At 50.5% G+C, this 27737-nt stretch overlaps 1 protein-coding gene across 1 annotated transcript in view; it reads right to left on the bottom strand.

Annotated features, from left to right (window-relative positions):
- LOC133111711 (RNA-binding Raly-like protein) overlaps positions 1–23863 on the bottom strand; it is a 79351-nt gene extending 55488 nt beyond the window's left edge. Inside the window, exons 1-2 of the mRNA XM_061222259.1 lie at positions 23634–23863; positions 9991–10066 (exon numbers count right to left, since the gene is read on the bottom strand). Coding sequence (XP_061078243.1) covers positions 9991–10066; positions 23634–23670 — 113 coding nt within the window. The 5' untranslated portion in view covers positions 23671–23863. The remainder of the gene's footprint in view (positions 1–9990; positions 10067–23633) is intronic.
- Between the last annotated feature and the right edge of the window lie 3874 nt (positions 23864–27737).

The following is a 27737-nucleotide window of genomic DNA, read 5'->3' as shown; positions in this document are numbered from 1 at the left end:
GCGTAAACCTACTGGGGCTCCTCGCATTTGTACTTCCTATACCACCGTTTGGGCAATAACGGCACGATTTCCATCCCCACCTGTCCACTGGGCAGCTGAGCCCCCCCCCCCCCCTGTTCATCTTCCTCTCCGCACCAAATTCAGGCCGATTGAATTTCGGCTTCTGACAACACCGCGCCTCCGGGCTGCACCCGATCACTTCATCTTGATAACGGTAATCTCGGAATCCATGCCGTGCGGCAACATCTGGCCCGCTGTGGCTGAACAGCGCCTCCGCGAACACACGTCCTACGGAGAGGACAGTCGATCCACGGAGAGGACACACTTTAATCACAGGCGTGAAACTCTTCACTGTTCGTGACAAAGTACACAATGCTTCCCTGCTGCATATGCCCTACAGTACTGCATAGGCGCTACGGTAAAGGGTTAAGCGGTGTGGATCTCATTGTGGGCTTGAACCACCAACCTTCCGGGTCCCAGTTATGTACCTTAGCCACTAGGCTACAGGCTGCACAAGTGCCATGGCTATGGTGACCCAGTAGTAGACTCCTGAGTAGATTCCCCTCTACTGAAAATGGCACATTGAGGCCTACAACCCAGACAATCCTCTCTAAACCACAGAGGGACAGCCAGAAGCAACAGCAGGATGACTCAGGGGAAATCTGCACTCCACACTGCACACTGCACACTGCACACTGCACACTGCGGAAACGGACCTGGAGTCTGGGTACTACCGTCTAGCCCAGCTGCTGAAGCACACACAGAACCATAAAAGGGCTTGTCTGGAGCGTGTTGCACAGCCAACCCGACGCCAAACCACACAGAGCTCGAAGGCAGCTTCATGGCTCCCTGTTCGGAGGGCCCCTGGTGGGGGCAGTTATAGGTGGCATCCGGATGGAAGCAAATTTGGCCGCCACTCCCGCACACAGCCTGTGGACCTGCCCTTTCCTCTGTCGAGTCCCAGAGCCGTCCTCTGTCATGTGAGTGAATGAGAATTCCTCGAGATGGGCATTAATTGTCTGTGATTCATAATGAGTGATGCACGTTTTTTTTTTTTAAACAGACATTGAACTGCAGTACTGTGCAAAAGTCTTAGGTACAGTACAGTACCAAAATTCCACAAAGTGAATATGCTTTAAAAAATTACTGTATGTGCGTATGTATGTGTGCCTGTATATGCACGCGTGTGTGTGCGCGCCTGTATATGTGCGTGTGTGTGTGTGCGTGCCTGTATATGCGTGTGCGTGAGTGTGTGCATGTGTCTGCAGGCCCATGCAGACTGGCAGTGAGGCGCAGATGACGGATGTGTGGATCCCGGGCAGTAGGAGGGGGTGCACAGTGGAGGCGCAGTGGGAGGAGGGGGGGGGGCATTGGCGGTGCAGTAGGAGGAGGGGGGGTGCACAGTGGAGGCGCAGTGGGAGGAGGGGGGGGTACAGTGGAGGCGCAGTAGGAGGGGGGGTGGGGGGGCATTGGCGGTGCAGTAGGAGGAGGGGGGGTGCACAGTGGAGGCGCAGTGGGAGGAGGGTGGGGGGCATTGGAGGCGCAGTAGGGGGAGGGTGGGGGGCATTGGAGGCGCAGTAGGGGGAGGGTGGGGGGCATTGGAGGCGCAGTAGGGGGAGGGTGGGGGGCATTGACGGTGCAGTAGGGGGAGGGTGGGGGGCATTGACGGTGCAGTAGGGGGAGGGTGGGGGGCATTGGAGGCGCAGTAGGGGGAGGGTGGGGGGCATTGACGGTGCAGTAGGGGGAGGGTGGGGGGCATTGGCGGTGCAGTAGGGGGGCAGTTTGGCGAGCAGCACGTCCCCCCACCCCGCTCGCCTGGGGCCACCCGGCCCATTCTCACCCAGCCTCTTTGATAAGTTTCCCTGTCAGATTCCCCCCAACGCCACAATATTTTTGATAAGGTCCGCTGCTAGTTTTCCCAACCCCTGGCAGAAAGATCAATTTGAGATTGATTCGCCATGCCTGGGGGGAGCAAGTAGTGAGATCAATTTGAGATGGATTGTTCATGCCTGTGGCGAACGACACCCTGTACAGCCAACTCCCTTTACTTTTCTCTCTCCTCTCTCTCTCTCTCTCTCTCTCTCTCTTTCTTTCTCTTTCCCCGTCTCTCTTGCTCTCTCCCTTTGCTCTCCTTCTCTGTCTCTCTCATTCTCTCTCATTCTCTCTCTCGCAGTCGGAGAAAGAGAGGAGCGGGCAGGAATGACTCCATTAACCCAGGTTCCAGCTCCTACACACCGCCAGCTGAAGGCAAGGGAAGATAAGTGATCTGGTAAGTTATATATAGAGATGAAAGCGATATGCCTGGTCCTCCTCCTTGCACCAAACGCTGGGGGAACAGAACTGCCTTCATTCTTCTGCGGCCTGACCTCCCCTGGCCTCCCATGATGCAGTATTCCCACATTAGATTATGACCTGATCGTCCAAACACTGTCAGTCGCGATGCCCAAAGCACACGGCACCCAGCATTTCGCATGCGCTTCACGTTAAGGCTGACAAAGACGGGTAAGCACAATGCAATTGTGCGGCTTTAACTCCCAATTCAAGAGGAGAGCCTTTTCATACACACATTTTCTGTACAACAAATGAACTGCACGGTCGGTAAGAAAAAGGAAGCCCGACGCACTAACTTTCCAACTTTTAACTTCTTAAACTTCACGGGCAGAGCGGTTTAAGCTCTGGAGTACTCATCAGAAGGCCTTTGAGCCTTCAAAAGAATGGATTTCACCCTCCAAAGCGGAGTTAGTTTACCTCTTCTGTGACAACAGGCGAGTCCAATCCACAGCACTGTGGCCTTATCAGGCAGTGAGGACTCCACCAAAAAGAGCAGAGACAGACACACACACATTGGGCTTGTTCCAATACCTTATTCTTCTCCTCTTTTTCCTTTTCTTTTCTCCTTTTCTTGCTCCTAGCACCACCCATCGAGAGAGGTCAGGAAAAGATGATTATTATTGTTGTTAACCTTAATTTATACAGGGTAAGTTGACTGAGCACGTGCTCTTGCAGCAATGCCCTGTTAAGTAAAGACAGGGAGAAATCGAGAGAACGTGAATTCGGCAAATGGAATGCCCTCGCTCCTTCAAATGTCAGTTGAAAGCCAGGTCAGTTACAGACGTGGCAGATGGGGAGAGGTGGATCCACAGGTCAGTTACAGACGTGGCAGATGGGGAGAGGTGGATCCACAGGTCAGTTACAGAAGTGGCAGATGGGGAGAGGTGGATCCACAGGTCAGTTACAGACGTGGCAGATGGGGAGAGGTGGATCCACAGGTCAGTTACAGACGTGGCAGATGGGAAGAGGTGGATCCACAGGTCAGTTACAGACGTGGCAGATGGGGAGAGGTGGATCCACAGGTCAGTTACAGACATGGCAGACGGGGAGAGGTGGATCCACAGGTCAGTTACAGACGTGGCAGATGGGGAGAGGTGGATCCACAGGTCAGTTACAGACGTGGCAGATGGGGAGAGGTGGATCCACAGGTCGATCATTTATACGTCAGGCTTTCCTCAAGCTGTCCGCAAAGGATACACTGATGTTTTCTTGCTCAAATGAAAGATTGGGCGTTCCTTACTTCTACTCCTAGCTTCTAGAAGGAACATTAAAAATCAGACTTCCATCTATTTCTGGCTTACGAGCAAGGAAAGGAGAAGAGTGGAGAAAAACAAGTGATTGGCATGAGCCCAATGTGAAAGCACAGGACTGTGTGTGCGTGTGAGTGTGTGTGTGTGTGTGTGCACGTGTTTATGTGCAGTATGCAGCCCACTTCATCACTCAGAAAGAACACGCTGAAATCCGAGAACCGCGCCACTTCCAGAGCGGTAACAGAACCCAGCGTTAAGCGGTGCCCCGTTAGAGTAAAGGTTTATGCACCTTTCGTGCGGTCACACAACTCATCGGTCACTGAGACCCCCCCCGTACACCCCCCCCGTACACCCCCCCGGAGAGCCCCCGGGTCAGCTCTCCTAATCCGTCTGTCTGCAGGGGTGTTTCATCCACAGCAGCTGTGGGACCAGGCCCCGCCACGCCCTGGCTTCTCCTCCATACCGGGCGGAGACAGACGCACCCACGCTACTATTATTTCAGGCTTTCGGCCTTGCCCTGGCTCTCACCTCCGCTCACAGTAATGAAAACAAATGATGCAGCATTAGTGGAATGGGGGTGTAAATATAGAAATACTTAGCTGCAAGATGTCCGACAACTTCAGCGCAGCGGCACGTATTGGGCCCGGGGACGGCGTGTCCCGGGGGCTAAGACCTGGGCCTGCCATCGTAAGCCCCCCCCAGCCTGTTAGCTTAGCATACCTATAACACCCTCTCTGCACTCCAGCACAATGCCTTTTAAATAAAACAAGCATTTGGGAGCATTTACAGCCGTATCAAGTCATCCGATACGGATGGAAGTGGGAAGTAGGAACAGCCCTTTTTTAAACATAGTTACAATTGGTACAATTGTATAATCGGTTCAGCTTTTTCACACGAAAGCCAAAAAAAAAAAAACTAGAGTTGATTCTACATTTACACTTACATTTTTAGTAATTTGGCAGACGCTTTTAATCCAAAGTGCATAGGCTCTTCTACAAGTCAAGTAAAAGCATCACATCCATAACTAATACGCATGAAGTGCTGTTCTAAACATACAGTCATCATAAGTGCAATTTTGTTTTTGTTTTTGGGGATAGGGATATCGGAAGGGGGGGGGGGGGGGCGGGGATGGGAGGTAGGACTAAGGTACAGTTTGAAAAGGTGTGTTTTTAGCCTGCGTCGAATTAGGGGGAGGGATTCTGCTGTCCTGACAGTGGTAGGCAAGTCATTCCACCACTGAGGAACCAGAATGGAAAACAGGCGTGAACATGCAATTCTAGGTGGGGAATTTGTAATTTGCCATCTGTTGCAGTTTTCTCTAAACATGAGGACCAAATAAGTGTCAATGCTAGTAACGGAGGCCATTAAGAGGCTCCAGAAATTGATCGGAGACATAGCCAAAGCATCGGCTGAGTGGAAATCAATCCATTGATATTTTGTTAGGAAGCAAGAACGCACTGAGAAGCTCAGCAATAGCAAATAATCTGGTCGATCACGGAAGACCACTGTGGCGTGTGACCACAGAATACTTTCAATTGTGAAGAAAAACTTCTTTTCAACTGTCAAACAGATGATGAAAACCCTCCAGGATGCAGGCATATGTGTGACAAAGATAAAATAAAAGAGACGACTACACCAGCACAACCTCAGAGGGCTCACCGGTGAAAACCGCCGGGAAGCCTCAAGAACAGAACCGGCAGGATACAGTCGCTAAAAAAAATGACGTAAAAAAAACCTGTCGATTCTAGATGAAAATTTACAATGAAAATCTGTCAAAAGTCTTTTGGACAGATGAGATGAGTATTAATCCGTACCAAAGTGATAGAAAGAGGAAAGTGCGGAGAGGGAAAGGACTCGTGATCTAAAACCCCGCCTGAAACATGGTGGAGGTAGTGTTATGGCCTGGGCATGTAAGGCAGCCACTGAAACTGGCTCACTCGTGTTTATTGATGATGTGACTGCTGATGGCAGCTGCATTAAGAAGAAACAGACCATCTGCTCAGATCCAATCAAATTCCTGAAAGCTCATTGGATGGCGCCTCGCTTTGCAGCAGGACTCTGACCCCCAAACACACTGTGGAAGCAACCAGGCAGTTTTCAGGGCCGAAAGCGAAATTTTCATGGCTGGCCAAGTCAATCGTCCTGAACCCAGTTGAACAATTGAAGACTGAAACACACAGGAACTGAAGATGGCTGCAGTACAGGCCTGGCAGAGCATCAGCAGTGAAGATACCCAGCGTCCAGTGCTGTCTCTGGGTCACAGACTTCAGGCGGTCATCGAAAGCAAAGAATCTGCAACAAGTTTTTATTGTTGTTGCCCTAAAATGGAGGTAGTATGTATAGAAAGGGCTGCAACGTCTGGATATAAATACCATTCAAAGTGAAGCTGACTGTCAAAGTGAAGCACTTCATATCCAGCCTCATATTTATAGTTTAGTTTCAAAGCCAAAGTATTGGAGTACAGAGCCAGAACAACACAAACCGTGTCCCTGTCCCTAAACTTTTAACATTTAACCGTGTATGGGAACCGGTCGTCACAAAGGCCCACTAAAGGGTGCGATTGAGGTCTGATTGAACCAGCTGCTCGGTGGCACAGTGTCCGTGGGTTCCCGGTGACGACCGGGGCCGAAACGGCCCAATGTGCAGATAAAGACTTTACAGGAGTTCAGCGGCGCTCCGCTCGTGGACTCGCCGACCCGCCTGCACTAATAAAATGGCTTTTAGCGGAGATGATGTGATGATAATGTTGTTTGTTATTTGTGCATCTGTGGCCCCGGGGGGATCTCTCAGGCGGACAGCGAGTCTCGGGGGGGGGGATGGCAGTAGCACGGGGCAGCTGGGGCCCTGATTAAAACATACGCCTGTGTGGCTGTTTGTTGGACCATGGTGGAAATCGTGGCATCTGGTCCCCCAGCGCGCGCGCTCTGCTTTTTTTAATAACAGCTGGGTTATTCAAACGCCGCGAACCCTGTGATTGCGCGGGGGGCTGCGGTGGCCCGTTCTTGTGGAGTGAAGTAATATCCCCCCTTTTTTTCCTCTGCATTAGGCACTTATTCGTCACGGCGGATCGGTCTTCCGGAGGCTGAACACACAAACAGAACGGAGACGATGATCGCCCGTGTTTTTTCCGGGTCGTTTGCAGGGGAGGAGCCCGCGTCCGTCTGAGACGGGGGGACAGGGGGACAGGGGGGGCGGAGGACGGGGGGACGGGGCCCCTCCTGCGTAAATCAGGCACGGCTCCCACCGCTATGACTCGACGTGTCAGCTGACAAGCCCCGGCGCGGACAGTCGGTCGGTCGGGAGGTTCTGGAGAGCGTCCAGCGCGCCGTTGTCACCTCCGGGGTCACGACAGCTGTGGCACTGCCCTGTCGGACCAGAGGCACGCGCTCTGGCATTCCTCTCCGCCGGCGCTGAGCCGCACGGTAAACACCGGCACTGCGACACGCGTAGCTGCCATACACTCGCCCCGAGCCACGGCCGCGGGAAAAAAAAACACTACCGCTGTTCCACGGGAAAGAGAAGAGGTGAACTTACACTTACAAACATGACTCTGTTTGTAGCCGGAGATTCTCAAGTCGTCCCTGAAATACTGTGAAAACTAAGTCGGTCTTAACAAGTGTCTTAGTCTTATATTTAGACTTCAAATCTGATTTCTATTACTTTTCTGCCAAATGAGACGAGAAAAAAAACTGCCAGGGAGGTGAGAAACTGACTTGTTTCAAGATTTGCCAATGGGCTGAGCAAATTTCATTTGTCAAGCAAACAGTAACATAAAACAAGCTAATATATTCTACTTGAGAGAAAAGAAAATATGATCTTAAGTCTTATTACAAGACTAAAATGCTTGTTAAGACATTTTTCGCAGTGAATGACAGACTGTTCCCACGGAAACCCCCAGCCTGCCTCTGTGTTTCTGTTTCTGTGTCTGCTTCTGCTGAACCGGGCCTTAGAGCACACGCACTCCCCGCTACAGGAGAGAGAGACGCACACATCTCAAGGGCTACAGTCCGTCTCTTTCAAGTTTCAGGTGCGGCATGAGCAAAGGAGGGGGGGGAGAGAGAGAGCAAGAGAGAGAGAGAGAGAGAGCCCTTTAAAGGAGGAGGATGGATGAAAGGAAAGGAAGAGGAGAGGAAGGAGGAAGAGAATACAACAGGACAGGAGAAAAGAGAAAATAAACACAGAAGAGTGCAGAAGATAAGAGAGAGAGGGAGAGAGGGAGAGGAGAAAATATATTTCATTGGCAGATGGACCGCGCACTCCTCTCCCGAGACTCTCCACAACATGTCCGCTGAGTGTAAAAGAGCATAATCTCCTCCATCACCGCGATTTACTCTCCACAGCTGAACAAAACAGCAGCTGGGTCAATTATCATGACAACGGGGATGTGCTCAAAGATCCCCACCAGTTAAAAAAAAAAAAAAAAGAAAAAAAAAACAGAGGTGGGGAGAGATTTAAAGGGTATTTCATTAAAGAGGGGGTTTAGAGTGTGCAGGTGCGGGCTGGGCTGGAGTCAGGGCTGGAGTCAGGGCTGAAGGGATGGCAGAAGAAAGGCCAGCGTGTGTCTGTCGTTGATTTGGAGCCTGTCGTGTGTGGCGCTGTGTGGATTGAGCTGGAGTGGGAGGGTTTTTTTCATAGAGATGTGTAATTGTAATTGTGTAATTGCCTGGAGAGGGGAGTGGTGCTTTGCCAGCCTGGGCCAGCCGGAGAGAAGCAGTCTTGGGCTCAGAGCAGAGTGATCTGTCCAGCACACACATAGTAAATGTTCAATAGTTTATGCAAAGCGCTGTAAAAATTGATGCTTCTCATTCACCCATTCACACACACGTACAGTCATTGGCTGCCATGCAAGGCACCAACCAGCTCGTCGGGAGCAATCATCTGCCAGTCGAACGGCTAGGTGTCTTGCTCATTACCTCCTGAGCCAATGTCACCCACACACACACACACACACACACTCACACACACAGGTGCGCACACGCACACACAGGTGCGCACACACACACACAGGTGCGCACACACACATACAGGTGCGCACACACACACGCACACGCACACGCACACACACACACACATTACATTACATTACATTATTGGCATTTGGCAGACACTCTTATCCAGAGCGACATACAGTTGATTAGACTAAGCAGGAGACAATACTCCCCCGGAGCAATGCAGGGTTAAGGGCCTTGCTCAAGGGCCCAACGGCTGTGCGGATCTTATTATGGCTACACTGGGATTAGAACCACCGACCTTGCGTGTCCCAGTCATTTACTTTAACCACTACGCTACAAGCCGCCCACACGCGTACACACACAGCCTCACACATGTGCCTGGGTGAACACAAGCACATACACACACATGCATGCACGCATACACATGCATACACACGTGTTGGATGTGCACACACACACACACAGACGCACATGTGCGTATTCACACAGACACGCACACGCTCACACACATGTGCCTGGGTGAACACCCGTACATACACACACATGCATGCATACACACACGCGTTGGGTATGCACACACACACACACACACACACACACAGGCGCACATGTGCACATTCAAACAAACACACACGCATACAAGCGCATACACACACACAAATACACGTACTATAACCCATCTTAAAATAAAGACCCACCATGTCTCCCATAATCAGAGCCCAGAGCAGACCAGGATGTGGGCAATTAATGAGAGAGCAGGGCATCACATGGGCAGAAATAAGTGCTAGTTATGGTCTGGGAGGGTATGTATGTCTCCTGCAATTTACAACATCTGCACACTGAGCCCAGTTATTGGATAAATTATCCCAGCCCTGAAGACCCGGTGCTGCTGCTTCTACCATCTCTGGGAGTAAAATAATGAGTAGGTCAGCCAAGCTGGAATGCCAAAACATTTTTTAAACATAAGTTGCTATTTAGCTGACGCTTTTATCCAAAAGCAACATACAGTACAGTTGATTAGACTAGGCAGGGGACAATCCCCCCTTGGACCAATGCGGGGTTAAGGGCCTTGCTCAAGGGCCCAATAGTCGTGTGGATCTTATTGTGGCCACAATGGAGCTTGGACCACCAACCTTCCGGGTCCCACTCGGGTCCCACTTAGCCAGTAGGCTACAGGGTGCCCCCATATTGTCATAATTGTAATAAACTATAATAAATTGTCATACAAGGGAACAGAGTCCATCATTTATACGGTGCTCTGGTTTTGAAGGTGATGAAATTCAGACTTATGTTAAATCTTTCTCCTAGATTTTAGAAACTGGAAATCATTTGAGGGAATCTCTGTTGAGACCTTTAGGACACAGCAAGAGGGCAGTCTGTGGAGTTAGCCATGAGCTGGTGATGTGGAGGAGAAGGAATAAGGACCAGTTTGTGTGTGCTGTTGAGCCTGGACTCACCCATACATCGCGCTGCTTGGCCTCTTGGGTCCTGCCTTGGGGCGGCTTGATTTGAGCTCTCCAGTCATGTTAATGTCTGCAACACAACACACTGCAGTGAGTCAAGAACAACACAACACACTGCACTCAGTCAAGAACAACACAACACACTGCAGTGAGTCAAGAACAACACAACACACTGCGCTCACTCCAGAACAACACAACACACTGCAGTGAGTCAAGAACAACACAACACACTGCACTCACTCCAGAACAACACAACACACTGCACTCAGTCAAGAACAACACAACACACTGCAGTGAGTCAAGAACAACACAACACACTGCAGTGAGTCAAGAACAACACAACACACTGCAGTGAGTCAAGAACAACACAACACACTGCAGTGAGTCAAGAACAACACAACACACTGCAGTGAGTCAAGAACAACACAACACACTGCAGTGAGTCAGGAACAACACAACACACTGCAGTGAGTCAAGAACAACACAACACACTACAGTGAGTCAAGAACAACACAACACACTGCACGCAGTCAAGAACAACACAACACACTGCAGTGAGTCAAGAACAACACAACACACTGCAGTGAGTCAGGAACAACACAACACACTGCAGTGAGTCAAGAACAACACAACACACTGCACTCAGTCAAGAACAACACAACACACTGCACTCACTCCAGAACAACACAACACACTGCACTCACTCAAGAACAACACAACACACTGCAGTGAGTCAAGAACAACACAACACACTGCACTCACTCCAGAACAACACAACACACTGCACTCAGTCAAGAACAACACAACACACTGCACTCACTCCAGAACAACACAACACACTGCACTCACTCCAGAACAACACAACACACTGCACTCAGTCAAGAACAACACAACACATTGCACTCACTCAAGAACAACACAACACACTGCAGTGAGTCAAGAACAACACAACACACTGCACTCACTCTAGAGCAACACAACACACTGCACTCAGTCAAGAACAACACAACGCACTCACTCAAGAACAACACAACACACTGCAGTGAGTCAAGAACAACACAACACACTGCACTCACTCCAGAACAACACAACACACTGCACTCAGTCAAGAACAACACAATACACTGCATTCGGTCAAGAACAACACAACACACTGCACTCAGTCAAGAACAACACAACAAACTGCACTCAGTGAAGAACAACACATTACAGAGCACTCAGTGAAGAACAATAGAAACTTCAAGAACAAGACCCTGCTGAAAAAAACAGCTCAATCTAGGTTTTGAAACAGTTGGGAGCTGGTTGACCAGTTCATGCATGGTTTGACCAGCTCAATTTGTATTTTTGGGTGGTTGACCAGCCACCAGCTCCAACAAGCTACCAGCTCTAGCTGATTGAACAACTCATACCCAGCTAGACCAGTTCATGACCAGCTTGGCTATGCTGGTTGACCAGCTCATACCCAGCTAGACCAGTTTATGACGAGCTAGACCAGCTAAATTCTCAAGCTGGTGAAACGGGCATAGCAGGATTTCACAGCAGCGGAAACTCCAGCCAGCCTGGTTCACCGCAGCAAAGCAGCCCCTCAGCTCAAAGAAAGTCACCGTTTGCCACTGGGAATCGACAGCGTCCCTCATCCTAATTCATTCAGCCATTTTAATCTCATTAGGAGAGTTTGTGTTTCGAAACAATTCCCAGATGAGTCAAAATTGTTGGGGCAATTTCCTGCCTTTGTTCTGTGTGGCAATGCAACACTCTGTACCCTCCTCCCGAAAGACGGAAAAAAATAAAGCGAAAGACTATCATGGCCAATTAAGACATTTCATCACTTGTTCAGGTCTGAAATAGAACTGATCAAACAAGTATACATTTTCACAGTTCGACTGGCCAAACAAAAAAACAGGATTGCTGAAGGATGGTAAAATTTTCAACACATTTCATCAGAAGAGTACACAAAGGACACTTTCTCAAACTGAACCATCGAAGACACTTCCACAAAGACATAGGGCTCATGCCAATCCCTTATTTTTCTCCTCTTTTTCCTTTTCTTTTCTCCTTTTCATGCCCCTAGCTCTACCCATCGAGAGAAGCTGGGAAAAGATTAAAGAAAACGAAGTGAAGAGGGGGAAATCGAGGAAACGAGAATTAAGCGAACGGAATGTCCTCAAACGTCAGTTCAAAGTCACGTCAGTTACAGACGTGCCAGACGCGTGCCAGATGGGGAGAGGTGGATCCACAGGTTGATCATTCATACGGCAGGCTTTCCTAAAAAAAATTATAATTTAAAAAAAGAGCTCTGCCAAAGATGCGCTGATGGAAAGGAAAGATTGGAAGTTTACTGGAACCTTTGGCTCCCCCCCCCCCCCCCCACCGCTCTGATAGGACAGGTTGACAGAGGCCACGCCCCCGGTTGCTGAGGCGACCCTCCCTGGTCTCCTCCCCTGAGTTCTTGAGCCACAGACCCCAGCGGGATGGGGGGGGGGGTGGCTGTGACGGACAGGCGGCCAGCTCAGGCAGCCAGAGAGGCCCTAACCCCCCCCCCCCCAGCCCAGGAGTCCCAGGCTCAGACAGAGGGCCAGATAAATGAAGTGCTTTGCTGTCTAATTGCCCTCCATCTGCCACTGTGAAATTAACTGCTTCTCATTCCTGACTTCAATTCTGCTCAGGATCTGAAAAGCCCAATTTCCATCAACACCCCTCAAGCCTGCACCTGTACACTCACACCAACCACCTAAACCTCCACACACACACACACACTCACACACTCACACCAACCACCTAAACCTCCACACACACACACACACTCACACACTCACACCAACCACCTAAACCTCCACACACACTCACACACGCGCACACACTCACACACACACACACACACACACATACTCACGCACTCACACCTTATCCAGATCCACCCCCCAACCCACCCACCCACACACACACACACACACACACACACACACACACACACCTTAACCAGAGCCCCCCACCCACCTACACACACACACACACACACACACACACACACACACAGGCACACACACACAGCCTGTCAGAATGAGTGAACCTGACCAAGCTCCCATAGAGCAGCTGTGGCTCGATTGGACCTCTAAATGCCTCCAGTCCTCCCCGACGGGCCCTGCATCTCCCCACACCTCCCACGTCACACGTCACACCTCACACTCTCGTCCCGTCCCAGCCGGACGGAACCGCTCCCTTCCTGTTGCACTGCAAAAAGTGTCTGTCTTATGATAAGACTTAAGATCTTTTTTTCTCTCTCAAGTAGAAAATATCTGTTTTAAGTTCATGTTTGCTCGACAAGTGTTCTGATTCCATTGGCAATCATTGGAAATATTTTCATCTTTTTTTTTAGCAAAGAAATAAATGAGAATATGCATAGACACAGATCAAGCAAGTTCTAGATTAAATTCAATATGCAACTCGTTCTGTCATAATCAGTTGTAAGTCGTGACCCCCACTTTCACATAAATCAATGTTTTATGTGAAAAAAAAACCTTTTTGGCTGTTAATTTTGGCTGTCTTAATTTTGTAGAACAATATCTTGGCTTTCACAATCTGCATGTCATAATGCCAAATTCAGAGTAAAAAATATAGTTATTAAGCTTTTAAAAACAATGTCAAAGTGAAAGAAACAGCAGTTGGACATTGTTTGGAGGCTAGGCAGTTTGTCACTGTTCTTCACCGTGGTCTGCATGTCTACATGTCAAGATTATTAAGTAAATGTTCAGTAAAAAATATAGTTTTCAAGGGTTTATACATAAGATGACAAGATATAGCCCCAGAGTTTTGTTAGCCCAGTGTCAGGAGTCTTCCAGCCATACGTAACTCTCACGACAAAACATTGAAGCTGTTTTTCTGAAAACCATGGTTTGGAGGCACTCAAAATGCAATGGGACACAACTCCTTTGATTTCTGGAGTAGAGAGATAACTTTGGCATCATTAGAAAGCTTATATTCTCTATAACTCAAAATACTCAAAAACCCAAATATTTGGGTCAATGCGGTTGATTTTGATAGAGCAGGTCACAAATTGATTAGAGATTCTCCATATACAAAGTTAGTACAGAACTAAGCTTAATCCGTGTCTGTGAAACTGGCCCTGTGAGTCTCAATAAGGAGCCCTGGATCGGGGGTGGGAGGCAGAGAGAGACCTCCAGGAGCCCAGATCTGGGGTGGGGGGCAGAGAGAGACCTCCAGGAGCCCAGATCTGGGGTGGGAGGCAGAGAGACCTCCAGGAGCCGGATCTGGGGTGGGAGGCCAGGACACCTCCCCTGCGGCAGCTGGAGTTCCACACGCTCAGCCTCATCCCTCTGGCTGCAAGCCACAGAGCTGCTCACGCATGCTAATGAGAGCGCCTGACTGGGAGGGAGGGAGGGAGAGAGGGAGAGAGAGGGAGAGGGAGAGGGAAAAGAGAGAGAGGGAGAGGGAGAGGGAGAACAGAGAGGGAGAGAGAGGGAGAGGGAGAGGGAGAAGAGGGGGGAGAGAGAGGGAGAGGAAGAGCGGTAGAGGGAGAGGGAGAGGGAGAAGAGAGGGGGAGAGAGAGGGAAAGGGAGGGAGGGGGAGAGAGAAAGAGAGGGAGAGGGAGAGAGAGACAGAGGCAGTGGGAGAGAGACACAGGGAATGGGAGGGAGAGAGGGAGAGAGAGGGAGGGAGAGAGAGAAAGAAGAAGGAAGAGAGAGAGGGAGGGATGGAGGGAGAGAGGGATGGGGAGAGAGAAGGAGATAGAGAGAGGGAGAGGGAGAGAGAGAAAGGGCTGGGGGGTGAGAGAGGGAGAGAAAGAGGGAGGAAAGAGGTAGAGAGAGAGGGAGAAAGGGAAGGGAGAGGTAGAGAGGGAGAGAGAGGAAGAGAGAGAGGGAGGGATTGACAGAGAGAGGGAGAGGGAGAGGTAATAATGATGCTCGGTCACTAGCCACCTGAGCAGCAGTGGAGGGAACACAGGGGCTGGGGGAGATAGAGGGCAGACCAGACCATATCAACATCAACGAGGCAGGGGTGGGGCTGACCCCCCCCCCCTCAGGGTGACAAATGAATCGATTTCTCCCCGTAAAAGCCGGTGACGGGCAGATCGATCTGTCGAAAAGCCTCACCACATCAAGGAAAACTCCATCCAACCACGGCTGCTTGAAATGGAAAAAAGAAACTTTAAGGGGGGTTGGGGGTCTACGTATGTTCCTTCAGGTGAAGCGTACGACTGAGTGTGCTCTCCACCAATGGAAACTCACACCTGGTGGCGGCAGCGTCGTTCCCGTGGAGACGCATGCGGGGCGTTCGTGCTCGACGGGGGGGGGGGGGTGAGAATGTAAATTGGCCGTTTGACATTCGCACGTCCGCCCTGCCGCGCGCGCATGTTTATGGCCCGTGCCCTGTTTTCGGTGTCTTCCGGGCATATAAATCAGATCAAAACCTCCTCAAATGGGCCGCTAATGGAACTTCCCCTCTCTTGCGCCCCTTTTCACCTCCGGTTTAATGGGCCCCGGCGCACACGCGGGCTAATCTCACAGGCGGCTAACAGTTCATCCGTTACGCTGGGAGCGCACACAGGCAGGACCTTGGGGGGGGGGGGGGTATGGGGGGGTACGGGGGGGGGGGTGGGTGGGTATTTCATGTGTCATTTTCACTAATCCCTCTCCCGCATTCAGCAGGGAAAATCATAGCTATTATAAGAAAAGAAAAAAAAAAAAAAAAAAAGGAAGCTGTGAAGGTTTTTTTCCCCTTAAATAAAGACAGAGGTGCTCGCGCTGCATGCAGAGCAGCGCAGGTTAGCCGCAGAACAATGGAGCTCGCGAGCTGGGCTGGCTGTGCGGCTGGGGGAATGTGTTAAATTTGTTCAGCTAATCTACCGCACTATAAAACCATTACAGGAAAAAGGGCCGCAGGACCGCGTCGCTCCGCACAGCCCAATCCTGAGCCTGTGGGACGCAGTGTCCCGCGCTTGGTAAACACGCTACGATACGACACAATTAGCATTTACCCTGTGATCTCCGCGCAGGAGCCCTCTGGGGTGCTGGGCCACGATAAACTCCCTCCAATAAAGAGGGAAAAGCTATCGGCTTTTAATTTGGGGATGGAATTACAAGGGCGGCGCGCTTTAAATCGGCTCTGCTTTTGTTCTCTTTTTTTTTTAATGCATTTTTTTTTGTGACTCCTTCAACAACTTTTCAATGTCGTTCAGTGCGACGAGGTTCATCAGCGGTCCATTAACGCCCACGCAGGGAGACGGAGAGACGGTCACAGCTCCACCTGTGCTTGTAAACAGCCGCACTGACAGGAGAGACACTGCAGGGAGGTGACTGTGTGAGGCTGGGAGAGAGGAGGTGACTGGGTTAGGCTGGGAGAGAGGAGGTGACTGGGTTAGGCTGGGAGAGAGGAGGTGACTGGGTTAGGCTGGGAGAGAGGAGGTGACTGTGTTAGGCTAGGAGAGAGGAGGTGACTGTGTTAGGCTGGGAGAGGAGGTGACTGGGTTAGGCTGGGAGAGAGGAGATTTCTGTGTGAGGCTGGGAGAGAGGAGATGGTGACTGTGTGAGGCTGGGAGAGGAGGTGACTGTTAGGCTGGGAGAGAGGAGGTGACTGGGTTAGGCTGGGAGAGAGGAGGTGTCTGTGTGAGGCTGGGAGAGAGGAGGTGACTGGGTTAGGCTGGGAGAGAGGAGGAGGTGACTGTGTGAGGCTGGGAGAGAGGAGGTGTCTGTGTGAGGCTGGGAGAGAGGAGGAGGTGACTGTGTGAGGCTGGGAGAGAGGAGGTGACTGTGTTTGGCTGGGAGAGAGGAGGTGACTGTGTGAGGCTGGGAGAGAGGAGGTGACTGTGTGAGGCTGGGAGAGAGGAGGTGACTGGGTTAGGCTGGGAGAGAGGAGGTGACTGGGTTAGGCTGGGAGAGAGGAGGTGACTGTGTTAGGCTAGGAGAGAGGAGGTGACTGTTAGGCTGGGAGAGGAGGTGACTGGGTTAGGCTGGGAGAGAGGAGGTTTCTGTGTGAGGCTGGGAGAGAGGAGGAGGTGACTGTGTGAGGCTGGGAGAGGAGGTGACTGTTAGGCTGGGAGAGGAGGTGACTGTTAGGCTGGGAGAGAGGAGGTGACTGGGTTAGGCTGGGAGAGAGGAGGTGTCTGTGTGAGGCTGGGAGAGAGGAGGTGACTAGGTTAGGCTGGGAGAGAGGAGGAGGAGGTGACTGTGTGAGGCTGGGAGAGAGGAGGTGTCTGTGTGAGGCTGGGAGAGAGGAGGAGGTGACTGTGTGAGGCTGGGAGAGAGGAGGTGACTGTGTTTGGCTGGGAGAGAGGAGGTGACTGTGTGAGGCTGGGAGAGAGGAGGTGACTGTGTGAGGCTGGGAGAGAGGAGGTGTCTGTGTGAGGCTGGGAGAGAGGAGGAGGTGACTGTGTGAGGCTGGGAGAGGAGGTGACTGTGTTAGGCTGGGAGAGAGGAGGTGACTGTGTTTGGCTGGGAGAGAGGAAGTGACTGTGTTAGGCTGGGAGAGAGGAGGTGACTGTGTTTGGCTGGGAGAGAGGAGGTGACTGTGTGAGGCTGGGAGAGAGGAGGTGACTGTGTGAGGCTGGGAGAGGGGAGGAGGTGTCTGTGTTAAGCTGGGAGAGAGGAGGAGGTCCAGGATCCACATGAAGGCAAAATTGCCCTCACTGTCACACACCTGACCACTCACCTGAGTGCACTCTGAACATTCAGTGCTGCATCCCTTCATGTGTCTTACCATAAAGTCTCACACAAACACACACACATATATTGTACACCTATAGACGTATGAACACACAGACACACAGGCATGTGTATACGTGCACACACACACAAGAACACTTGCACACACTCAGAGAGGCACGTGTACACACACTCGCGCGCACACACACTGACACACATTCTCACACACTGACACACAGACACACACACTGGCACACACTGGCACACACGCGCACAGAGGCACGTGCACACGGGCGCACACACACACAAACACACACACACACACACACACACACACACACAGGGAGATGGCAACCCTCCCACACTCCCCACACAATCAGCACCTGTCGGGCTGAGTGTTGTGGAGCTGCGCTGAGACCAGACCAGGGGACAGTCATTTCTGCAGCAAAACAACCAAATGAGCTGAACCGGGATCCTGGGCAGATGAGTCACTCCAGCTCAGACAGCCCCGCATCCCAATTAGCAGGGCGGGGAAGAGTCCGATAAGTGATCCAACCGTGTGGTGCTGACAACACAACCATGTACGACTTGTGCTCGTGTGGGGTCGAAGGCTAGCCGCTGACATTAGCGACGCTAAGACTACCACTGCTCGCTCACGTCACGCTAACGAGACCCGGGGGGGGGTGCTAGAGTGTCCTCCGCTCGACGTGTTTACCCCGCTGCCTGGCTGCGACCCGCCATATAACCCACCCGTAGGGTTCGGGAGATTAGCGGGACGACCCTCACGTCTGCACCAAATGCCCACGGTTCCGTTTTTTTTCCTAAATTCAGGCCGGCAGCCCATAATCTCCGGAGCCTAGCCCCAGTACTGGTGAGAAGCACAGACGCACAAACTGCCATCTGCTCTCCGAGCCATATTCCCAGGATTACGGCACAGATCTCTGGAAAACGCACTGTGAGTACACACTCCCACTGCACACCACAGATCCAAGCCTGTAAGCGGGAACAAGGGATGACTTTTTAATGTGACATAGAATATAAAGGAAGATGGGGGGGGGGGGGGGGGTCATGTCACATATTCCAAAAATGGGAGTTCCTAATTCATCAGCAGGAGGGGGGGGGGCGTTTTTTTTGCAAAACCTACACCACAAGCAGCAGACACACATCAAAACAAGTTGGTCACCCAAACGCGGTGACAGAGAAAAATGCTTTGTTTTTATCGTAAGTGCTGCTGAAAAGCATACTGCAAAGTGAAATGTTCTCTGTCCGTTCAGCGCTGAGCTTCAAGCACACCTACCATCTGTTTGCCGGTCGGTTGGTCTTTAATTCGCCAGCCTGGGAGATCAATATTGTTTGTCAGGTCACAAGCATGCTTGTGAGTTTTGCTTGCGCGGTAATTATGCATCATTGGCGGGGTAATTGCCGCCATTTACCCCAAACTGCCGTGTAACACCTAGACGGGCAACACATCACGCCGAGGAGAGGAGAGAGGGGAGGGACGCGGGCACTTGTTATATTTTCCTAAACAGTCGCATTATCGCACATTAATGCAGTGGTAGATATTAGCGGGGAGCCCGGGGCAGGGCACGTGCTCAAAGGGGCCCCCGGGCGGGGCACGCACTCAAAGGGGCCCCCGGGCGGGGCACGCCCTCACAGGAGCCCCGGTAGCTGGCTGGGTAAATTGGTGCAAATCTGCGGTGCCTGGAATGGCGGTTTTTCCCCGGACTTTGATTTAATTGGCGGTCCACAGATGGCGGGGTCTTCCGGGCAGGCTCTCGTCTCCCCGCGTGATGGACCGCGCGTCGCTTCTCTTCCAGAGCCGTCCGGTGAACATGCGTGTGCTGTGTGTGTTCTGCGCTGTGTGTGTGTGTTATTGTTATGTGTAGCGTGTGCTGTGTGTGTTCTGTGCTGTGTGTGTGTGTTATTGCTATGTGTAGCGTGTGCTGGGTGTGTTCTGCGCTGTGTGTGTGTGATATTGTTATGTGTTGCATATGCTGTGTGTGAGCTGCGCTGTGTGTGTGTTATTGCTATGTGTAGCGTGTGCTGTGTGTGTGTGCTGTGTGTGTGTTATTGCTATGTGTAGCGTGTGCTGTGTGTGTGTGCTGTGTGTGTGTTATTGCTATGTGTAGCGTGTGCTGTGTGTGTGTGCTGTGTGTGTGTTATTGCTATGTGTAGCGTGTGCTGTGTGTGAGCTGCGCTGTGTGGTTTGTGTTGCAGGCCCTGTGTGTTATTGTTATGTGTTGTGTATGCTGTGTGTGTTCTGTGTGTTGCATTTGCTGTGCTGTGTGTTATGTATGCTGTGTGTGAGCTGTGCTGTGTGTGTTATTGTTAGGTGTTGCGTGTGCTGTGTGTCCTGCGCTGTGTGTGTGTGTTATTGTTATGTGTTGTATGTGCTGTGTGTTCTGTGTGTTGCATTTGCTGTGCTGTGTGTTATGTGTTGTGTATGCTGTGTGTTAGCTGTGCTGTGTGTGTTATTGTTAGGTGTTGCGTGTGCTGTGTGTCCTGCGCTGTGTGTGTGTGTTATTGTTGTGTATGCTGTGTGTGAGCTGCGCTGTGTGTGCTTTGTGTTGCGTGTGCTGTATGTTTGTTATGTGTTGTGTATGCTGTGTGTGATCTTCGCTGTGTGTGTTATTGTTAGGTGTTGCGTGTGCTGTGCTGTTTTCCCCAAAATTCATCCATCCATCCATCCATTATCTGAACCCGCTTATCCTGAACAGGGTCGCAGGGGGGCTGGAGCCTATCCCAGCATACATTGGGCGAAAGGCAGGAATACACCCTGGACGGGTCGCCAGTCCATCACAGGGCACACACACCATTCACTCACACACTCATACCTACGGGCAATTTAGACTCTCCAATCAGCCTAACATGCATGTCTTTGGACTGTGGGAGGAAACCGGAGTACCCGGAGGAAACCCACGCAGACACGGGGAGAACATGCAAACTCCGCACAGAGAGACCCCGGCCGACGGGGATTCGAACCCAGGACCTCCTTGCTGTGAGGCGGCAGTGCTACCCACTGCACCATCCGTGCCGCCCCCCAAAATTCAATCCAATTCAATTTTATTTGTACAGCACTTTTAACAGCAGACTGTCCCAATGACACTTTACATAGTAACAGAAGGGAGGAAATGTGGGAAATATCAGCCCTGAGCCCCCAGATAATATATGAGGTAAACGACTCCCTAGTGAGGAGAAAAACCCTCCCGATGGGAAGAAATCTTGGGAGGAACCCGGCTATAGGGGCATGCCCATCCTCCACTGGCCTACAGGTTACGTCCACAAAAGAAAAAGTTGGTCGTAAAAGGGAAAAGGAATGCCAAAGGCAAGGTATGTTTGGAGACGCAGTCGTTGCGGACGAACTGTAACAGAAATGCACAACGTAAGGCCATGAAGGGTCATTTTATTATCGGCAATTCCTGTCTTTCCTGGTCAGCGATCACATTCGAAACCGTCTGGTTAGCGATCGCAATTCACGATCGCCGTGAATTACACCGTCAGCGAAGTGCAATGGTCACTGTTACAATAGCTGCTCATAGAAAGTTAACCTAGCTACACACTGCGCCGCCACATATGACCTCCAAACCTGGGGGAAATCCCAACATTCGCTGTGGATCACATGGAGCTTTACAGCACCAATGGGCCCTTACAGGAGACCATGTCACCCAGGACATTATTTCAACGCAAGCTCACGACACCTCACTGAACGTACAACGCTTTCCTGCTTCGTTTGAGGTCTCGCCTCTGCGGCAAGAATGCCGCCGGCCGGGAAAAAGTACTTGCAAGGTTCCGACAGCAGGGGGCAGCCACGTTGCATTCCGAGGAGACTCGCCACATACAGAGGAACACTTCACTCTGCATTGAAGATATCATTTGTATTTGGGTGTAAAAAAAATAAATAAAGAAGAAGCCTTTGCTCTTTTTTTTTTTTTTAGACTTGCCAGTTGCACCAATGGGGTGGAACCAACCCTACCAGTGACCAGTGTCTTACCTCTGCTGCCGTATAACAGTGGGTGATGGGGTCACGACCCTCATCGCCCCCAATTCCAGCTACGTCTCAAACACCCCCATGAAAAAAGGACCCCACAATCTCAGGCACTGCTCGGTGAGGCTACAACAGCCCGGAGAGCGAGCCGGGGTACAGCCGCACTGAGCGCGCTCAAATTCGCACGGACCCAAAAAACCCTCCCCCACCTCCCTCCCACCGACCCACTCACCCACCCCCTGGGGAACTCCATTAAACCTGCAGATACACCAGCAGTTCACCACCATTGCTCCTAAGCCTATTAATTGCACTCATTTCTGTTCCAGAAAACACAATTAAATTGTAAGGTACAAACTAGAAAGGCTTTGCGATGAAAAAAAAAAAAAAAACACATGCCCTTATAACCGTAATTTCTTTAGAAACCAAAACAATAATTTTAGAATGAAATGGAACGGAAAAGAATGAACCAAACTCAGTGAAATATTATGCAAATTTCCATAAAATGTTCACTAGCCAGATGCACTCCAAGGGTCCATTTAAAACCACATGAGCTGCACGCTCCAGTTGAACATTTTCGTTTTGTGCATGATATAATAAGAATTACGGACGCGTGAATGAATTGCAAATAACAGCAAGAAGCGAAAACGCACGGGGAAACAAAAACACCCCCAGCCCTTCAGGTTGGACCTCGGTCTCTGGATGAAGCAGGGACGATCCCCGGCTTCACTCCTGGCAGGATCCAGGTTCTGCGCTACGGTGGGACAGCCTACAGGACCGACCCGCTCTCTGCAGGGAGGCAGCAGCCCAAACCCGTCCCTCCCCAGCTGCCCTTTGGGTGGGTGGAGGGACATCACACCTACACATATCCAGAAGCTCCTGAGATGCTGTATCCTCTGAGAAGAGAGGAGAGGAGGACAGCATGCCCAGCCCCTCACAGGGTACAGCCCAGGGGCAGGAGATGACCAGCCCAGCTGGGGGGTCCTGCCCCTGGGCACCATCTGCCCCTGCCTGCCCCCCTCCTGGCCCCTGTATGGGGGTGATGACCCCTGTTGGCCCCTGTGTGGGGGTGATGACCCCTCCTGCCCCCCCCTCCCTGCTGAGGGACAGTCACACAGCTGTTCAGACCCAGAATGCAGCAGTGCATCGATTCCCACCACTCCTGAGGACGTCACGCACACTTCACTCACGGCTTCCCGAGCCACCAGTGAATCATAACACACACACACACGCACATATATACACACACACACACACACACACTCACATACACACACACATACACACACACATACACACACACACACACACACACACACATACACACTCACATACACACACACACACACACACACACACTCACATACACACACACATACACACACATACACACACACACACATACACACATGTATACACTCACATACACACATGTATACACTCACACAGACAAATATATACACACAGACACAGACAGACATACGCACGCACACACACACACACACACACACACACACAACTCACAGGCGCACACACACACACACACAGACACCAGCCACACATGTATATACTCACACACAGACAAATACACACACACACACACAAGCACACAGAAACAAAAACACACACATGCATGCGCACGCACACACACATCACATACACACACGTACAGACGTACACGCGTGCGCGCACACGCACACGCGCACACACTCCTCTCTGTTGGCTTGGCTGGCTGCCCTCTTTAAGTGTGTGCTACACAGCTGCTACTGGGAGTAAACAGTGGAGTTCCTGCCCCCTCCCTGGGCGATTGGGCTGCCCCCCCCCCCCGCCCTCTCCCTCCCCGAAGCCCCTGCGTGTGAACTGGGGGGGACGCCTGCCGCTGCCCAGCTTCTAAAGACCCACAGAGACAATGACAGTGCAGAGAGAGAGGGAGGGAGGGAGAGGGAGAGGGAGAGGGAGAGGGAGAGAGAGAGAGAGAGATTCCCTGGCATACTCACGTCTCGGGCTGCGATGTTCGCTCTTAAACAGGGTCATAGCAGGGGGAACAGCAGGCGGAGGAGGCAGCGGGCAGGCGGCAGCGAGGTGGAAAGCTAGAAGCGGGGGGAAATGGCCCAGGTCGTTTCCTCGTTCTCTCTCCGTTCGTCTCTCCCTTTTTTCTTCTTTTTTTGGTTGCGGCGATCGCCTCTGGCTCGCTGCAGCCACTCTGAACGCCGTCTGCTGTGTTACTACTGAATCAATGACAGCGCGCACAGGACTGTACCGGCAGGCCGTACCATCTCCAGCACTGCAGTGGGGGAAGGGGGGGGGGGAGAGACCGGGCCATCCCATTGTACCACAGGCAGGAGGGGGGGAGAGGGAGAGCAGGCGGAGGCTGAGGGAAGTGGACTGTGCAGCTGGGTTTTGCTTCAGGAGACGGCGCCTCTGTGGGGCTCAGAGCAGGGGACCGGGGACGCTCTACCCTGAGGGTCTGGAGGGGTGGCGCGGGCAGACAGGGGACAAGGGAGCCTCACCTTCCAGTACTCTTATTCCCACAAACAACAGAGAAGGGTCCGTGGTACAGGCAATAGTAAAAACAAAAACAAACAATAAATAAATAAAAAAACCGCAACAACAACAACAACAACAATAATAATAATAATAATAATAATGATAAAAATAATAATAATAAATAAAATAATAATAATAATAATAATAATAATTAGGGCAGCATGCAAGCTAGTGGCTCAGGTACATGACTGGGTGGTTCAAGCCCCAGTGTAGCCACAATGAGATCAGAGCAGCTGTTGGCCCCTTGAGTAAGGCCCTTAACCCCCTCCCCCCCCCCATACTCCAGGGGGGATTGTCCCCTGCTTAGTCTAATCAACCACTTTGGATAAAAACATCAGCTAAATAACAATTTAAACATTTTTCAAAATGGTATTCATCCCCGGTTCAAGCTAACCGAAGATATAAATAATTTTCTTTGACGGCAACCGTCCTGTTGCAATATTAAAGGAGACCAAGGAAGGGAGCAAAGTAAAACAAATGCGCCAGCCAACAGCGTCGCTTTAAAGCTTAATGGTCGAGACAAACACATCAGCCTTAATCTATGTGAAGCTTATAAGCCCGCACAGAGAGAAAATAAGCCTCTCTTTTGTGGAGAGAGAGAGACATTAATTAAGGCTTATCTTAGGCAAAGAAGTATTTTGCCGAGGTAGGAATGAAAGCAGGAGAGGAGAGAGCCGCTTTCATTCATCCAGCCCACCGCCACTCCGCTCACCCCGTCTCTCAGCTGCGCTCTCCTTCCTGAAACCAAAGACCCTCAAATCTTTTGTAACCAGCAGGAAATTGGAAAAGGCCCTCGCGTGAAGCGCGCCTGTTCACGCGTCGTACTCCGCGATATTAATACAAACGAAGAACGGAGCGAACTTGTGAAATGGAAGTCACCGCACGCGCGCACAGATAGATCTCTCACTCCGGAGTAATTAAATGTGGAGATAAAGAGATTACAGGCAGGTGTTTCAGACTTTATTCACGTTAATCAAGGTTAATTAACTACACATCCTAATGGGAGAGAACAGTGTGTACTTGGCAGCACAATGCTACACAACGAGCTCAAAACAACAAACAACAATGCATTATGTGAATATTCAAATTCTCAGATGGATGATAATTAATTATAATAAAAAAAACATATGCCCTTTCATGTGTACTGTACACATATACACACAAACAAACACACACACACACACACTGTGGTCACTTCATTAGGCACACTTATCGAGTACTGCATATCAGACCCTGCAGATTTTTTGGATTGAGAACTGGGATCTGCGCATGCCAATGGAGTAAACCAATATCAGTGTCAATGATGCTTTGTGACATGGTGCATCGTCCAACTGGTCCCCTGCTGAAAATAAAATGTAAAAGTTCAAGCTAGGTTTTGAAACCGCCAACGTGGTTTTGCCACTTGACCAGCTCAAGCTATATTTTGAAACAGCTGGTAGCTGGTTGACCAGCTCATACCCAACTAGACCAGCTTTATGACCAGCTAGACCAGCCTTATGACCAGCTCATACCCAGCTAGACCAGCCTATGACCAACTCATACCCAGCTAGACCAGCCTATGACCAGCTTGGCCATGCTGGTTGACCAGCTCATACCCAGCTAGACCAGCTTTATGACCAGCTTGGCCATGCTGGTTGACCAGCCCATACCCAGCTAGACCAGCTTCATGACCAGCTTGGCCATGCTGGTTGACCAGCCCATACCCAGCTAGACCAGCTTTATGACCAGCTTGGCCATGCTGGTTGACCAGCCCATACCCAGCTAGACCAGCTTTATGACCAGCTTGGCCATGCTGGTTGACCAGCTCATACCCAGCTAGACCAGCTTTATGACCAGCTTGGCCATGCTGGTTGACCAGCTCATACCCAGCTAGACCAGCCTTATGACCAGCTCACACCCAGCTAGACCAGCCTTATGACCAGCTCATACCCAGCTAGACCAGCTTTATGACCAGCTTGGCCATGCTGGTTGACCAGCTCACACCCAGCTAGACCAGCCTTATGACCAGCTCACACCCAGCTAGACCAGCCTTATGACCAGCTCATACCCAGCTAGACCAGCTTTATGACCAGCTTGGCCATGCTGGTTGACCAGCTCATACCCAGCTAGACCAGCTTATGATTTAGTTTGAACCACTCATTTGGATCTGGATTTCACAGCAGGGTCCATTTGGTAAAGGCTAGACTGTGGCACTTAAATGATGTACAATAGGTATTAACGGGCCTAATATGTGCCAAGAAAACAGTCCCCACACCATTACACCACCGCCACCGTTGACACAGGGCAGGATGGACGCATAAATTCTGACCTTACCGTCCGTGTGTCGCAGAGGAAATCTAGATTCTTCAGATCGGGTGACGTTTGTCCAATCTCCCGTCATCCAGCTGATCACACACTCACTGCAGCCTTGCCGTCTCTGTGTGTGTCTATACATTGATACACACAAACATTTACATTTACATTTTACATTTTAGTCATTTGGCAGACGCTTTTAATCCAAAGCGACTTACAAGTGCATAGGTTCTACCATAAGTCAGAGCATCACATCCAGAAACTAGCAAAATACACAGGAAATGCTGTTCTAAACATAGTTGTCATCAGAAGTTTTTTTTTTTGTTTTTTTTGGGGGGGGTTAGACAAGGATAGGGATATCAGAAAGGAGGGGCAGGGGAAGTCAGGAGGGAGGACTAAGGTAGAGTTTGAAAAGGACAAACAAAAACAAAACAAATCAAGAAAGAAAAAAAATTGCAAACAGAGCGCAGTCCATAACCAGGCTTCCGGACCAGTAATCAACAAATGAACCTGACTGGGCAATCAGGAGCGCACCCAGGTGCCCAGGTGCCCACTCAGGTGCCCACCCACGAGCCCACCCACGACCCTCCAGGACCACAGCGCAGGAGTCCCATTTCTCCGGTGTGAAACACACACACTGCGCTCACTCCGACACCGCAAAAACCAAACAATAACAAGTATTTCAGTCTTATATTGAGACTTCTTATTTCTTTTTTGCTAAATAAAATATGATATTAAAAATACAATAAAATACTACCAATGAGGTGAGACAGTTTGACTCATTTCAAGATTTGCTGGTGGAATAAAAAAAAAAATTCACAAACATGAACTTAAAACAAGCGAATATTTTCTTCTTGAGAGAAAAACAAATATCTTATGTCTTATTGAAAGACTAAGTAGCTTGTTAATTCAGACAACTTTTACAGTGGACACTGAGGCTTGCTGGATTTCCTAAATTAGAGGAATTCCGCCCTGGTTCTGAAGCCACCCGCACACTGCCCCTTATGTTCTCCTCCACCCGGGAACGCTCAGAGGACAATTCCCACAAAGCACTGCTGTTAAACCAAAAGCAAAATCAATGAGGTGGGCATTATTAATAAGCCCTATCGTGCAGTCTGAAAGAGCCATCATGCTCATTGTAATTACCGTGGGCATTGGGAAACTGCACTCTAATAATATAGCACTGACAAAACCCCTTCATCATTAAGTAAGCAGACCATAGCACATCTAAATTACACTTTAACTAAAGAATTGTTCAATAT

Source organism: Conger conger, chromosome 15 (genome assembly GCF_963514075.1).
Source record: "Conger conger chromosome 15, fConCon1.1, whole genome shotgun sequence".
NCBI classification, from domain to species: Eukaryota; Metazoa; Chordata; class Actinopteri; order Anguilliformes; family Congridae; genus Conger; species Conger conger.
Note: the sequence above shows the minus strand (reverse complement) of the source record. Positions and strands in the feature narration are given on the sequence as shown.